The sequence below is a fragment of the Terrapene carolina genome, unplaced genomic scaffold (genome assembly GCF_002925995.2).
Source record: "Terrapene carolina triunguis isolate 2854851 unplaced genomic scaffold, T_m_triunguis-2.0 Scaffold192, whole genome shotgun sequence".
Classification (NCBI taxonomy): domain Eukaryota; kingdom Metazoa; phylum Chordata; order Testudines; family Emydidae; genus Terrapene; species Terrapene triunguis.
Genome location: NW_020664543.1, coordinates 19,964,028 through 19,978,946, shown reverse-complemented (window position 1 = coordinate 19,978,946; position 14,919 = coordinate 19,964,028). Strand labels below are relative to the sequence as shown.

The 14,919-nt window shown below is 42.5% G+C and overlaps 1 protein-coding gene across 1 annotated transcript in view; it reads left to right on the top strand.

Annotated features, from left to right (window-relative positions):
• The first annotated feature begins 1,449 nt into the window (after nt 1–1,449).
• Nucleotides 1,450–14,919, top strand: part of METRNL (meteorin like, glial cell differentiation regulator) — a 32,815-nt gene continuing 19,345 nt past the window's right edge. Inside the window, exons 1-2 of the mRNA XM_024217611.3 lie at nt 1,450–1,804; nt 9,010–9,398. Coding sequence (XP_024073379.2) covers nt 1,695–1,804; nt 9,010–9,398 — 499 coding nt within the window. The 5' untranslated portion in view covers nt 1,450–1,694. The remainder of the gene's footprint in view (nt 1,805–9,009; nt 9,399–14,919) is intronic.

Genomic DNA, 14,919 nt, shown 5'->3' with positions numbered 1-14,919 from the left:
ACCAAGACCACTTAGAGCAGGGATTCTCAAACTGAGAGTCAGGACCCCTCAGGGGGTTGCAAGGTTATTACATGGGGGGGTTGCGAGCTGCCAGCCTCCCCCCCCAAACCCCACTTTTCCTCCAGCATTTATCATAGGGTTAAATATATAAAAAAGTGTTTTTAATTTATAAGGGGGGTTGCACTCAGAGGCTTGCTATGTGAATGGGGTCACCAGTATAAAAGTTTGAGAACCACTGACTTGGAGAGAGAGATAAAATGAGTCTGCTCTACAGCCTTAGCTAACAGCCAGTTGGCTTTTAGCTCACGTGGTAGAGGCTCATGCACTAAGCTCCCGAGGTCCCTGGTTCAAGCCAACAACTGGGGTCTGTCGGCATTATACTTTTACCAGTGTAGCTGCACGTGGCCCAACTTCCACAATATAGACAGGCCCTTAGAGTGACAACAAACCTCTTGTCTTTCCAACAGAAATGTAAACGTTGCTGCTTCAACTTTGCTTTCCTGCTAAGCAACATGGAATTTATTAACCTCATACACACCCACAGTTGAAAGGGGGTGGCAGGATGGAGAAAGAGAAAACACATTGAATGTAACTTTTCCCTCTCAGGAGAGGAACAGAGAGGAAACCTCAGATGATAGATGCTGGTCTCTGCATTTGTACTTAACTCTGGAAGGTGTTCTAATACCACCAGTTTTTAAAGAGAGGAGGGGAGGGGCAGGGCAAGGGGTTGCAGACCCAACAGCAATGCTTTTGTTTAAATCAAGCTGGGTAACTGAGGGGTGCATGCTAAGTGCTGTTTTACCACCACTGCTGCTCCCAGATTATGAAAGAGACCCCCACTTTTTTCAGACCACTTCAAGCATTGAATACCAGTTGATGGGTGTGGCATAAGGATTTAAGTAGAGTAAAGGCTCCTATTAATGGGGTGGTGATGTGGGGGAATGGGTAATAGGAAAGCCAGGACAGAGATGGAAATGGACAAAACAGAAAAAAGGGGTAATGAGGCTTATGCTGGTGGGTGCCAGTGGAGATGAGGGAAGCGATCAGCAGGGGCAGCAGTAGGGAGAGATCTGAAGGTGATGTTTTACACTTTTTGGTACCTTTGAAGTGGCTGCTCTTTGTCCTGTGGTTTTTCAACAGGAAGGCGAATGTGATACTGAAGGAGGGTTACCTTGCCTGGCATATGCCCTATTAGGGGAAGGGAACAAATCTGTAGCACTGGGGGGGGGGGGGGGGCACGACGCCACACAATGAGAACTAGACCAGTTCATGTGCTGCAAGGCCTCGAACTGTTCCAGGAGTGCGCAAGGGAAGCAATCCGGTGCCGGGTTTTGCTAGGTCTTAACTGCAAGCCCCCGTTCGGGAGGAGCCGAGTTTTGTGGGTGGCTCCGGGAGGCAAGGCAACTCCCCGCCCCTCAGCTGGGAGTCTGGAGAGCTGGGGGAAGGAAACTTCAGAGTAGAGCCGAGCGGCTGAGCGAGGAGCAGCCCGCCGGGATGGGCACGGGGTAGCAGCTCTGCCGGCATCTGCGCTTCCTTTCCCAGTGGCAGGCTGCCCGTGCAATCCCCCCCTCTGGCCCCACCATGTAGGGAAGCCTCCTTGCACGCCGCGGATTCCTCCCCTCCACCCCTCCCATTGCATCGCGCCGTGTCTCGCTGGGGTTCGCACCAGAGCAGAGGGGCTGCTGCGAGGGACCATGCTGAGCGCTCCAGCGCCCGGGCTGCTGCCGCTGGTCCTGGGGCTGCTGCTGCTGTGCGGGGGGGGCGCCGGGCAGTACTCCAGCGACCTGTGCAACTGGAAGGGGAGGTAAGGACGGAGCCACCCCCCCCTGCCCCGCCAGCCGTTTGGGGAGAGGAGGAGGAGCCCGAGCGGGACATGTCCCGAGCCCCAGCGGGGCATGTCCCGAGCTCCGGGGGAAGGAGACAGTCAGCGCTGCCGTGTCTCCCCCGGATTTGGATTAAATTATTAACGCGCTTTCGTTCAGTTTCTCTGTTTGTTCTGGGGCAGCTCAGTGTCCAGCCCGGCCATGCAATGTGCGGCTCTTCGTTAACATTCCAGCATCCGAGGGAGGGAGCGGAGGGCTCTTTGCGGGATGTCTGCCCCGCTTTTTAAATCTGGTTGAAATCGTCACAATTTGGCAGCCCCCGACCATAGCAGATTTAACCTCCCGGATGGGATCTGTTCCATCTGTGGCAGGATTTCACCCTTTCACCCTCTTCCCCCCCCCTCCCCCCCGTGGCTGAAGGAGAGAAAAGGGACAACTTGATTTTGAACAGTGTCTTTCCTTTTAATGATATCCCCCTCGGCTCCCCCTCCAAATAATTTTTCATTCCTACTGTGTCGATAGAATGCCTCTGCCTCTCTGCAGTTGTTTAAGAGCTACGAGGCCAAGGGTTACGTTTTCGGGCTTGATTCTCCTTTCCTTGTCTCAGTTTTGCCCGCATGTCACTTTCTGATTTCAGTGGACCAATTCCTTATTTACACTATTTGGGGGGTTCTCCTTCCGGACCCTCACCCCCACCCCCTGTCTGTCTGCCATTCAATATCTGTGTTTTGTCAGCAGTTTAATATTGAAACTAAAAGGCACGAAGGTCTTGATCAGATATGGTGAGGTGGATCTATAAAATGGATTTACATGTCCCCAGTCAGTTTCTCAGTGCCTCTCTCCATAGGCTTGTGTGAAATTTTACGGAGTAGAGGCCCCGATCCTTCTTCCATTGACGTCAATGAGAGTTTTGTCCCTGATAGAGGGAGGAGGAAGGAGTTGGCCCAGATATCTGTGTGTATGTGGAATTTGGATTTGGTTATAGCAAAAAATCTTTCCCCTCTTCTGGTCTGTTTTTTTTGAGGCGGGATAGAGAGAAGGGGGTTGATTAACATTCCAGGAGTAACTATCAGCATTACCAAAAACGTGCCATGGGGAGGTAGCCTTAGCAGGCATAGGAAGGGTATTTCTACTGACCACAACACCTTCCACATCTGTGCAACCTAACACCGAAATAACCTGTTTTGTAACTCATGTCTGGTGACCTCCTACACTTGGCATTAACTTTGTTGTAATGCAATACACCTGCAAGTCATTTTTGTGATGAAAGTTGACTGTGTGTGTGTATACCATACACACACAGAGAGAGAGTTAATTAAGGAATTGTCTGGCTCAGATATTTTGTTTTAATTGGTGGTGGTTATCTTGTTTATTTTTCATGTTTATTTCAAAGCACCTGGATAGTTTTGTAATAGGGTAAAGATTTTAGGCCCAATTCTCCACTTACTTTGGTGGAAATCAGGAATATTTCTGCTAAAGTCAATAGAGTTACACTGGTGTAAGTGAGAGGAGAATCAGGCTCTTTGTGTGTTCCCATTAACAGTTTACCTAGCTTCATTCAGATTTCACCTGTATGGAACTCACTGCTTTACCACACTGATATATAAAGCTATTGGGTCAGATTCTGCTCTTAATTACACTGGTGGAGTAACTTCATTGCAGTAGCTCTGCATTACACCAAAGTCATTTAAGGCAAATTCTAGGCAATTGTTCTTTGGCTGCCATAACTATTCTAATCACCCTAGTTGTGAAACCTCTTGAACGCTCAAAGTGTTTGGCTCCTAAACTTTAATCCTCTGTAATAACTTTAATTTGTCTTCATGGTTTTGCAACCTCTTCTACTGTTTATAATCTAAAAAATCTCTCATTTATATTCACAATCAAAATTGTTGCTAAATTAAGTACACATGTAGCATATATTTGGTTTTTGGTTTGGCTAAACGTGTTTTTAATGGGGTACCAATGTAATACAGTTAATGTAATAAATTCATGTGTTTGTTTAATCTGAATTGATTAAAATAAGAGTTTAGTTTAACTTGAAATGGAAGGATGTTTTGGAATGGAGCTTGTTCAAAGCAGTGAAATGTGGATTTATTATGCTATATACTCTTGGTCCAGATTATTCTGTACAATCTGAAAGATGGATACAATTGGCAACTATTTATGAACTTCTAGTGACTCGTGGCAATTGGTAAAATGTTGAACTATAAATCCAGTTGGGGGTGTGTGTGTTTGCAATGTACAACTGATATGGGACAAAGCCTACAGTTGTCAATTTCAGTAGCAAATTCCTAACAATCTGCTTTTCATACATAGCTCTGTGGTTCTATAGTTTGGGGGCAGAGCCTGTCATCTCTTCTCCACCACCCTGAGCCTTTCAACTTTGCCATCCATGTTCTAGGCCTTGTTTATGCAATGTCATCTGTACACCCATACAAATCCAGTTTGGTTTTTTTAGGGCTCTTGCCCTCCTCCTCCTCCTATCTGAGCCGGTGACCCTCCCACTGACAAGGCAGGGTTGGACATGGCTGTGTCCTGAGCCACTCAGTTTTTTGACTGCCAGCCAAAGGGGATAGTTGAGAGAAATGTGAGTCATTTTTTGCTACAAAGAGTTTGGAGCTGAATTGGTGACCCAGGCTTGGAATTTCCCATTGTCACCGGTCACCCCCATTTTTGCTTACTAAGGAAATGACACATCCTTGGTGATCCTTCCAGTTGCACAAGAGCAGAAGGGCTGATTTCTTAAAAATAGGTGGAACAGCCCATATTGAGCAGCTTATGTGTCACTACTATATCCAGAATGCAAATGAATTTGGAGCTCAGGGTGAGACAAAGGCAATTGCATATAGATTGAAGCTGACTTCTTACCTCTTCTGAAAAGAAGTAGTGACCCCAGGACTGATACCCTTCAATTATCATCTAATTGTCACTTTATGGGTACTGTTTGTGTGTCATCCACTCTATCCATAAAAGTGATTTTGCTTCTTAAGAATAAATAAATACTGTAACTAACTTTTTTTTAGACAGGGCAATCAAATCCCATACTTAAAGGTACAAGCTGTTTGCTCCCTGGGGTCAGAAAGGAATTCTTTGTTTAAAGTATAGCATTTTGCAATCAATTAGTTGTCTTTATAGCTGTCTGTCTACATTAGCAATTTATAAGGTGCCTATCATCTTGGTGTCTAAGTGCCATTGGAGGTTCAGTCTTCTTCTTACAGACTAGTTATAGGATATTGCCAGATGCAAGTAAGCAGACCTGATAGATCAAGGTGTTTTCGGAATTGGTGAGATTACACACTTAATGTTTTGGACACCCATTTTCCATTAATGAAAATTGTCTGGTCCATATAACTTAGGTATCTTTGAAAATCTCAGCTATGATTTCTTTCAGTGTCTCAGATTTGCCAGGGAAAGTTTGCCATAATGTACGATCTGATTACTTACTGCAGGTGTCTTTAGCAAGGTCTTGCACTGTCTTAAAAGGCCTAATGGAGAACCCCAAGCCCCTGAGGAAATTTGAAACCATACCATGGTGTGGTCCAATCAGAATTCATAATTATTTTGTTTATTCTAAAGATGTCCCATTTTCTTTGAGTGAAAAGTGCTGCTTTGACTCCACTGAAACCTAACCAGTGTAGCCTTTCACTCAGACTGTGGGCTTGTCTACATGAACGTTTAGTTTGTGACAAGTGGGGTGTAAATCTACTCCACACTAACCTGCTGTGCTTTAAGTGTCTGCATGAAGCCTGCAGCCATGCACTAACAGTTCCCTAGCGTGCTTTGATCTACTCCCATTTCAAAGCGGGGTATTTCAAAGTGCACTAGGGAACAAGTAGTGTGCTGCAGCATGCTTCGCAGATACATTGTATGGCAGGGTTGTGTGAGGTCCATTTTTACACCTTGGCTTGCCACTAAATAAGTGTTTGTTTAGACAAACCCTAGGAGTAAAGACACCTCCGTCCAGCCCAGTTCTTCCATGGACTGGCTGTGTGACCTTGGGCAAGTCACATTGCCTCTCTGGGCATCTGTTTACCCATCTGTAAAATGGGGATAATGTTGCTTTCTCCTGTTTTTAAAAGTGCTTTGAGAGCTACAGATGAAGATCGCTGTATAAGAGCTAAGTATTCCTATTACAGCCATCTTTCCCGCAGCTATGGTGGACACATTCTCATCTTATAAACATCGCCTGTTGCATTGTCATATATAATAATTGGTTTCACAAATGGCAGTAATGGATCTTTCAAGACATGCAGTTATATGGCCCTTTGAGACTTCAGGAAGGCTAAACATCAGGCAGACAAGTTCAGTGGCTCAACATGTCTCTTGGGATCTGTAGGAGGAAGTATTGTTTATTAGGACCTACTCCTAGAACAAACAGTACAACGGGGGTGCCTTATTCATCAACATAACCATAAAACAACTGACCTCTTGCTATGTCATATATTTAAAAAATAAAAACCTCAAGTTAACTTAAAAATAGCTTTTATGGCCTCTGCATTATGTGCCTGTGGGACAGTTTATTACTGGGTACTGAGAAGTAAAAATGAAATTGAACAAACTTTCAATACGGTGATAGATGGCAGTATTATAAAAGTTCCATTTCATTTGGACTAGGTCTTTAATATTCTGCAGGTTTACCTCAAGTTTTGAAATCTGCTCAATTTCTGAGTCCTCCATTATAATAAAGCTTGATGTATACAGCAGGTACCTGTACATAAGAACGGCCATACTGGTTCAGACCAATGGTCCATCTAGCCCAGCATCCTGTCTTCCAACAGTGGCCAATGCCAGGTGCTTTAGGGCAGACAGTACTCACTGTATCTGTCTAACAGCATCACTTTGTTGCCTGTGGGATATAATTGGCTACATGTAAGAATTTTAGAATCCGTTTTCTTTCATTTGAACAATAGCATGAATGTGTATATATATTTTTGCCATGCAAAAATTCACAGTCTCAATATTGGGATCACCTGCAGCAGCAGTTTTATTGTGTTTGAGCTCCCTATTCTGCCCCTCACCTTTCCCCATATGTTTTAACTGTATCCTTCTAGGGCAGTGGCTCTCAAACTTTTTTACTGGTGACCCCTTTCACATAGCAAGTCTCTGAGTGCGACCCCCCCTTATAAATTAAAAACACTTTTTAATATATTTAACACCATTATAAATGCTGGAGGCAAAGCGGGGTTTGGGGTTGAGGTTCACAGCTCGCGACCCCCCATGTAATAACTTCGTGACCCCCTGAGGAGTCTTGACCCCCAGTTTGAGAACCCCGTTCTAGGGTGAAATTCACCCCGGTGCAGAGGACCAGCACAAGTCCTATGCATCACCTAAGTCTTAGTTTGAGGGTTTATTTGATATCTCTGTGATGCATAAGCCTTCTGCCCAAAAGACCAACTTCTTCATTTCTGGTTTTGGCTGGGTGTCATCACACAAAACCAGTATTGAAAAATTGATTTTTGTGGACAAGATGTAAATAGGCAGTCAATATGAGATATCCCATTGAAACTTCTGTTTCTTGAATATGTCAAGTACTACCGTGTGTCTGAGGGCAAGAGAATAAAGGTCAGGAACTGGTCGCTCTCCCCCATCCTTTGTGCTCTTGATGTGGCTTTCAAGATTATTCAAAAGCACATGTTTGCAGACAGTATTATTAAAACTGAGTTTTTCTGAGCTTCCTTGTGTAACCTCTATCAAGTGGGTTACATTGACACTAACAATAATGAGTCACATCAACAGTAAATTCAAACCATATGTTGGTTTGTTTTTTTCCTTTTTTATACATGGCTTCTTGTAACTTGTCTAAATGCTGACTGAGTTTAAATCCAGCATCGTTTGTTCTGTACCTAAATATACTGAAGAAGTGGGGAAGAGGGAGATGTGTATTGGAGATGTGTTGAGAGACCAGAATTTCATGTTCATAATTTATGCCACGTTAAAATGAGTTCTGTGTCTGACTCTGCCACAGACTTCCTGTGTGACCTTGGACAAGTCTCTGTGCCTCAGTTTACACATCTATAAAATGGAGATGTTATGAGGCTTAATTACTTAATATTTGTAAAATACTCTTGAGATTCTCTCATGGAATGTGCTGCAGAAATTGACTTTTTTTTAAGGCTTCCAAGGAGGAAACTCTACAGGGAAGTTGAAGCTCTTAAACTTTATTTTTCAATACTAGATCTCCACTATAATGTTTCATGATCTTGCATATTCAGAATCGTTCACTGTATTTTTCTGCCTATACAGTACTGCCTTAGAATAAACATTATTAAACACCGTTGTTGGTTTTTGTTCTTAAATCTCACTGCCAAACTTTTAATTATTTCTATTAGAGGAGAGCCTTGGGGCCCCAGCTGAGATCAGGGGCCCACTGTGCTTATAGGCTGCTTAGCACAGAGGGAGAGGCAGTTTCTGAGCATGGGAGGGGAAACATAGGCACAGAGTCAAAGTGACTTGCCCATAGTGGCAAGTTAGTGGCAGGGCTGGGACTAGAACCCACATTTTCTGATTACCCGTCCAGTGCTTTTCCCACTAGACCACACACTTCCTTCGCAACCATTTTGAATGCTGAAAAATTTGGAAATGTACTGTATATTTTGGGCCATATCTTACAAAACCTTTAGTTACTCACATGTGTACAGGTTTTCAGGATTGTGCACTATATCCAGTAATACCAAGTGACTATACATTGGTAACATAGGGTAGATATCTTTTAGGGCTGTCCTTAGTTTAGGCCTCATTCAGGCCGTTGAGGCTCCACAGATCATACAGTTTAGGCTTTGCCTACTCGCAAGCGAGATACTAGTCTGTTATTTACCTTTCACTGGAAATTAACTCTAGGTTTTCACCTTTTGTCTACCCTCTTTCTGATGTCACTAGATTCTGCTGCAGTTCTTGTTGTGGGGTGTTTTGCATAGGCAATTGAAAAAGTTAAGGTTTAATTCTGAATTCATTTTGAATTGTGATTTAACTTCTTATGGATTTGTCTGGAGCTGTTTTAAAGCCCATCCCAAAATATTAACACATTTCACAGTCTTGATCTTGCAAGATGATCTCTGTCAACCACGACAATGGATCAGGCCCATAGTGCTATAAAGCGTTTTGCTGACTTACCTGTTTTCTGAGAATTATGACCAATGTTTAAATAGTTCTGCTACTCATCTAATTTCCCTGTTCTCTCTATCCCTAGTGGCTTAACTCATGAGTCTCACAAGAAGGATGTTGAACAGGTCTACCTCCGCTGTTCTGAAGGATCAATAAAATGGATGTATCCCACAGGAGCACTCATAGTCAATCTGCGACCCAATACATTATCTGCCTCTTACAAACACTTGACTGTTTGCATAAAGCCTTTCAAGGACTCCGCAGGAGCAAATATTTATTTGGAAAAAACTGGAGAACTGAAAATGTTGGTCCAAGATGGAGATCGCAGCCCCAATAAAGTGTATTGCTTTGGTTATGATCAAGGGGGCTTGTTTATTGAGGCTACCCCTCAGCAGGACATTAGCCGGAAAATTACAGGATTCCAATATGAATTGATAAACAAGGGGACGGCATCTGATTTGCACACAGTTTCTGGTGAGTTTTGAGCAGTTGGCTGCATTTTCATATACTGTGTTGGATATATGACAGATGGTAAAGTTAATAAGTGGGAACACATCAAGATCTGAATTTCATCCACTTTTAGGGCATGCTAATAAATTCTTCTTTATGTAGAAGAATAGTTTTGTGTGAAAGCTAGTAACATGGATTGAATTCCAAAGAACTGACCCAGAACAGCATGGAGTGACTGATTCTCCCCTCACATACCATCTACACTATGGGCGCTGCAGTGGGACAGCTGTGGTGTTGCCACTGTAGCTGTAGTGTAGATGCTTCCTACAATGACGGAAGTGGTTTTTCCATCCCTGTAGTTAATCCATCTATCTGACTGGCAGTGGCAGCTGGGTCAATGGAAGAATTCTGACCTAGTTGCCTCTAAACTGGGGAGGGGGGTTAGGTCAGTTTAACATAATGTTTGGGGTGTGTGCATTTTTCACACCCTGAGTGACATAACAAGGTTGATCTAAATTTTAAATGTAGCCCAGGTCATAGTGGTAAACAAAGTCAATGAAGTTACACCCATTTAAAGCCAGTGTGAGTCAGAATCAAGCTCCAGGATTCTTGCTTAAAACTATTTCCCAGCTTTTATTGTTTTAAAAGACCCCAGTGCTGCATGTTTTGAATAGTAAACATTTTAACAAGGAGAAATACCTCGTTTTTGTTTTGTTTTCTCTCTGCAGATACTCCTACTCTGCTGACCTAATTACGCTTTACAGAGACAGAAAGTGGGTGAGGTAATATCTTTTATTGGACCAACTTCTGTTGGTGAAAGAGACAAGTTTTCAAGCTTACAAAGAGCACTTGAAGCTTATCTCGTTCAGCAACAGAAGTTGGTCTACTAAATAAAAGATATTACCTCGCCCATCTTGTCTCTCTAATATCCTAGGATCAACTAGTCCTGTATTTCTTGTCCACTGAGACCACTCATTGCAGGTCCCTGTCCTTCTAAAACCTATGAGATGAGATTTGCAGTGTATCCTGGAGAACAACAGATATAGATTATTTTGTACCAAATGAGGGAGTAAGTTCCAAAGTTAAGACCTTCATGGGGAATATCCTACCGGTAGCCCCCCCCCTCTTTTAAACTGATCTCTACTGTGGCAGTATCACAGGAAAAGAGTGGTGTCTCTGAAGTAGTCAGGTCTCAAGTCACTTAGGGCAAGTTAAAACTCGCATCTTAAACTTACTAAACCCTGAGAGCAATATGCAGTCAGTACAGATTCTGAGGCACTGGTGTCATGTGCTCCCAGTGAAGGACACCACTCAACAAGTGGTGGCATAGCTGATGATCTTCCATTTTCTTATTCTCCATATTTCTTAGATTGCATATATAATTTATTTCTGCAGTGATTTTATGCCAAATAGGAAAAAACCCTCTAAGAAAAGACTCCTGCTTTCCTTTTGTGTGTAAATACTTTCTATACTGTCAAGTAATTCTAGTATTTGTATGTCAGTTCACATATTGCATCTCTGAATACAGCTGTTAGTTTGTGACTGTATTCATGATGTAGTGAATTGTTAGCTTAGTGATATAGTAAGCTTATAAATCATGCAACACCCATAATAACTGATAGGTGGCGCATTTGCCATTAAAACCAAAAAAGTTAACGCAATTTTATTAATGATGTTTTCATTTCATTATGTTACTTGTGCAATTTTATAGCTGGATGTCTAGGATTCATTGTGTCTACAGAGAATTATCTAGTGAGTCTTGATTGCTAAAAGTGACACAAAAGAAGTCACTTAAATATACACAGAGGAGCTGTTTCCATTAAGATCACCTCTGCAAAGAATGATATACTGAAAACAGCATATGTTAACTGCATAGTAAAATCCCCCTGTGGAAAACATTAACTCTAAATACTCTTTAAATCTGGTGTTTGAAAACCACTGAATCTGAGAATTTTTCTGTCTTTATTGGGGGTGTGGGAAATATAATCAAAATTGTAACAAACCACTTCATGCATTTTATGCTTTTTTTTTTTTTAAGTTAATTTTTCTGGTACGCAAAGTTAGAACATGAAAAATAATTGCCCTGATCCTGCCATTTACAATTCACTATCAGAGTGCTGAATCTGTGTGAAGTCGGGCTTCCTGTCTGTGTAGCAGTTCAGCCACATAGTGTAAACTGCAGAATCAGGACCAAATATACTAAATGCATAAACTTCTACATTTTTTGGAGAATTAGCTATGTTAGTGCCATTAGTTCTTAATAAAAATATTTTGTTTGTTAAAATCTTGGAGATATTTTGGAATTCGGAGTTGATCTCATTTTGAGCCTTCCAGAAGCCAAACCGGTGACTATATGTGATCATATTCTTTTCCTTTGATAAGGATATTAACAGTCACTTTTTCTAAGACTACTGCATCTTTAATTGCTATAGCCACTGGTTGAATCCCAGTGCTGTTTTCCAGAACAATCTGATACGTATGTGTTTTAGGCCATGTCTACACTTACAAGTTTATAGTGGCACAGCTGTACGATCGCTTGTGTAGCTGTGTTATGCCAATGGGAGAGAGCTCTTCCATCGACATAATAAAACCAGCTCAGCAAGCGGCAATAGCTTCTCCTGCTGACATAGCACTGTGCACATGAGTGCTTACGCTGGTAAAACTAATGTCGCTTGGGGAGGGGGGATGTGACAAAAGTTTTGCCGACAGAAATGCTAGTGTAGACATGGCCTGTGTGCGTGCATGCATCAGATAGGCCATAAAGTGTCTGTGTGATTTGGAAGAACTTTTTTCCCTTGGTGCTAATCCCACGACAAAATCTTCAGATCAAACTCAAGGGATCTTCAAGTTATATTTTAAATTATCGTTGTCTGGTTTTGGAACCCCTAGCCCCTGGAGGCATTCTACTCATATGTGTTCACCCTGTGTGGCTCCTGCCAACAGTCAAATGAACCTGGTTTAAATTCTGTGAATACCTGTATGTCTGGTGGAGCTGCCAAATAAGTAGCTGCCTACACCTGTAATAGATGAATATGTCTTGGGGGTCTTGACAGATCCTGGACCAGCCATTCTTCTGTAGCTGATTCTGTTTTTCTATAAAATCACTGATTGAATGCTTGCTAACTGGATTGCAAACTTATCTCCAGACAAACAGAAACCTAATAAGCAATCAGTTGATTTCTCAACTACTGTTTCTTCAGCTGAGAAAAAAGGCCCAACCAGAGCCTTTACCTTACATAAATTGAAAGCCTGATGTGAGGGACTGCTTCTAGCTGAAGGGACTGTTTGTTACTTTGGCACATGCTTGGATTCTGATTGTGCGACTGTTGCAAATGGAAAAGTGAATCTGATCTTCTGCTAGTTACAGTCTGGCAGAGTTCAATGTAGTTGGAAAGTATCTACTTGAAGAGTAGGTTGAGGTGCTGTTGCAGATCAAGGCTGAGATTCACTGGCAAAACTGTACAGGGAAACTTTCCCTTTTCCTGGACCCAGCCAGTGCACTTTCAGGTGCTCTAAACCAGGGGTTCTCAAACTGGGGGTCAGGACCCCTCAGGGTGTCACGAAGTTATTACATAGGGGGTCGCGAGCTGTCAGCCTCCACCCCAAACCCCACTTTGTCCAGCATTTATAATGGTGTTAAATATATAAATAAGTGTTTTTAATGTATAAAGGGGGTCACACTCAGAGGCTTGGTATGTGAAAGGGGTCACCAGTACAAAAGTCTGAGAACCCCTGCTCTAAACTAAGCAGTGTATTTTAAAAGATTAAGAACAATAACAAAATAAAACAAAAAAAGACTTAAATGACAAATACCCAGGTGCAGTTATTCTGCACTTCCATTCCTCAAGCTAGAATATTTAATGAAATCAGGTAGTCTAAAATTTCTGTGCACTGTTTCCCTACATAGTGGTGGTGTTGTTTACTGGTGATATTATTGTACTCTGCCCTTGAATTTATTCTCTCTTCCTAACCTGGCATCCCGGCACTGATTAAAGAGCACAAGTCATCTGTTTAATACTTTAGTGACCTATTGTGCCCCCAGAATCCTGACATTGCAGGGTGCATCAATAAATCAGCAGTACTTGGCAGGGTGCCAGTGATTTAATTAGAGGATCCAGAGTTTTATTAGTTTACCATCATTCTTTCTCATTTAATTGGAATTTAGCAAATAATACAGTGAAAAATGTAGATTCTGAACAGGCTTCTTAATGTGCTTAGAGCAGTCAAAAAACATTGTGCTTTAAGATTTCCTAAATCTGAGTTCAACCCTTTCCTTGGCTGTAAATCTGCGATAGCTTCATTCATCATATTTTCTAAGGCTGCTCTGGAGAGCTGTAGAGTCTCCATGTTGTACAGAGACATGTTGTAATCCAGATTATATTAATTCAATACTGGATGATTTATAGCATAGCCTTTATTGTTTTAGTGATTTTTATCATGTGACCACTTGTAAAAATACCATAGTGCTTTTAACTAATTGGAAAAAAGTAGCACACAAGAGACCAAATGCATCCATGGCGTAAATCAACCTGACTTGAGTGCATTTATGCCGGGGATGAATTTGGGCCCACATTTCTAGTGAGGAAAACAGGTTTTCCGAGATTGGCCACCCCAAGTTTCTAATTTAGCATTGACTAAAAGTGTGGACTATCTTATTAAACAACGTATCCCACAATCGTCTGTAATATGCGGATGCAGTCTACATAAACTACAGGCCCCACAGTGCTATGCTCCAGGTTGTGTTGAGAGGCCATAGTTTAGATCAGGCTGGACGGATCATTACACACTGGGACCTGTAGGCTCTGCAGGTTGTACCTAATATTAACGAGGAGGATAGCTACAACAAGTGGCTCCGTCTGATGCAAATTAGCTATGCCCAAGAAAGGTTACCTTGGCCCTCATGTAGTTTGTTAAAGTTTGGCGACCTTCGTTTCATACATTCTCCTCTAGATACATAAAGTAGTAGCTGAGTGTATTGCTGATTCTCCTGGTCTAAAGGGGCAGATGTATTATGCATTTTTGCTCACTAGCAGTTGGCAGTGAAGCAGCATTGCTGCCTTGAGCCCCTAGATACGCAATTTTCATCCATTTTACACTGGGATCATTGAGTCTGATCCAAAGCTCAGTTAAGTCAATGGGAGTCCTTCCATTAACTTTAATGGACTTTGGATGAGGCCCTATGTTCTTAGAAGGTTGTTTGCTCAACTGCAGAATTGATGCACTGTGACGTTCTGGCCAATGGCCTTTGAGAAGCAGGAGAAATCTCGTTTGCTTGGGTTGTTAAATGAGATTCTTTTAATATTTACACTTACCCCGATAGCCACAGGCGCCGACTTGCTCAAAGCCCCACTCCTACTCCTCCCGTTACCCCAAAGTCCCACCCCTGCTCCATCCCCTTCCTGCAGTGCCTCCCACCCACTGCTGAAAAGCTGATCAGTTGGGCTCACTGAGCAGCTAATCGCGGGTGGCTGGTGGGTGTTGAGCATCCGCTTTTTTTTTTTTTCTGTGGGTGCTCCAGCATCGATAGCCCTACAATAGATGCCTT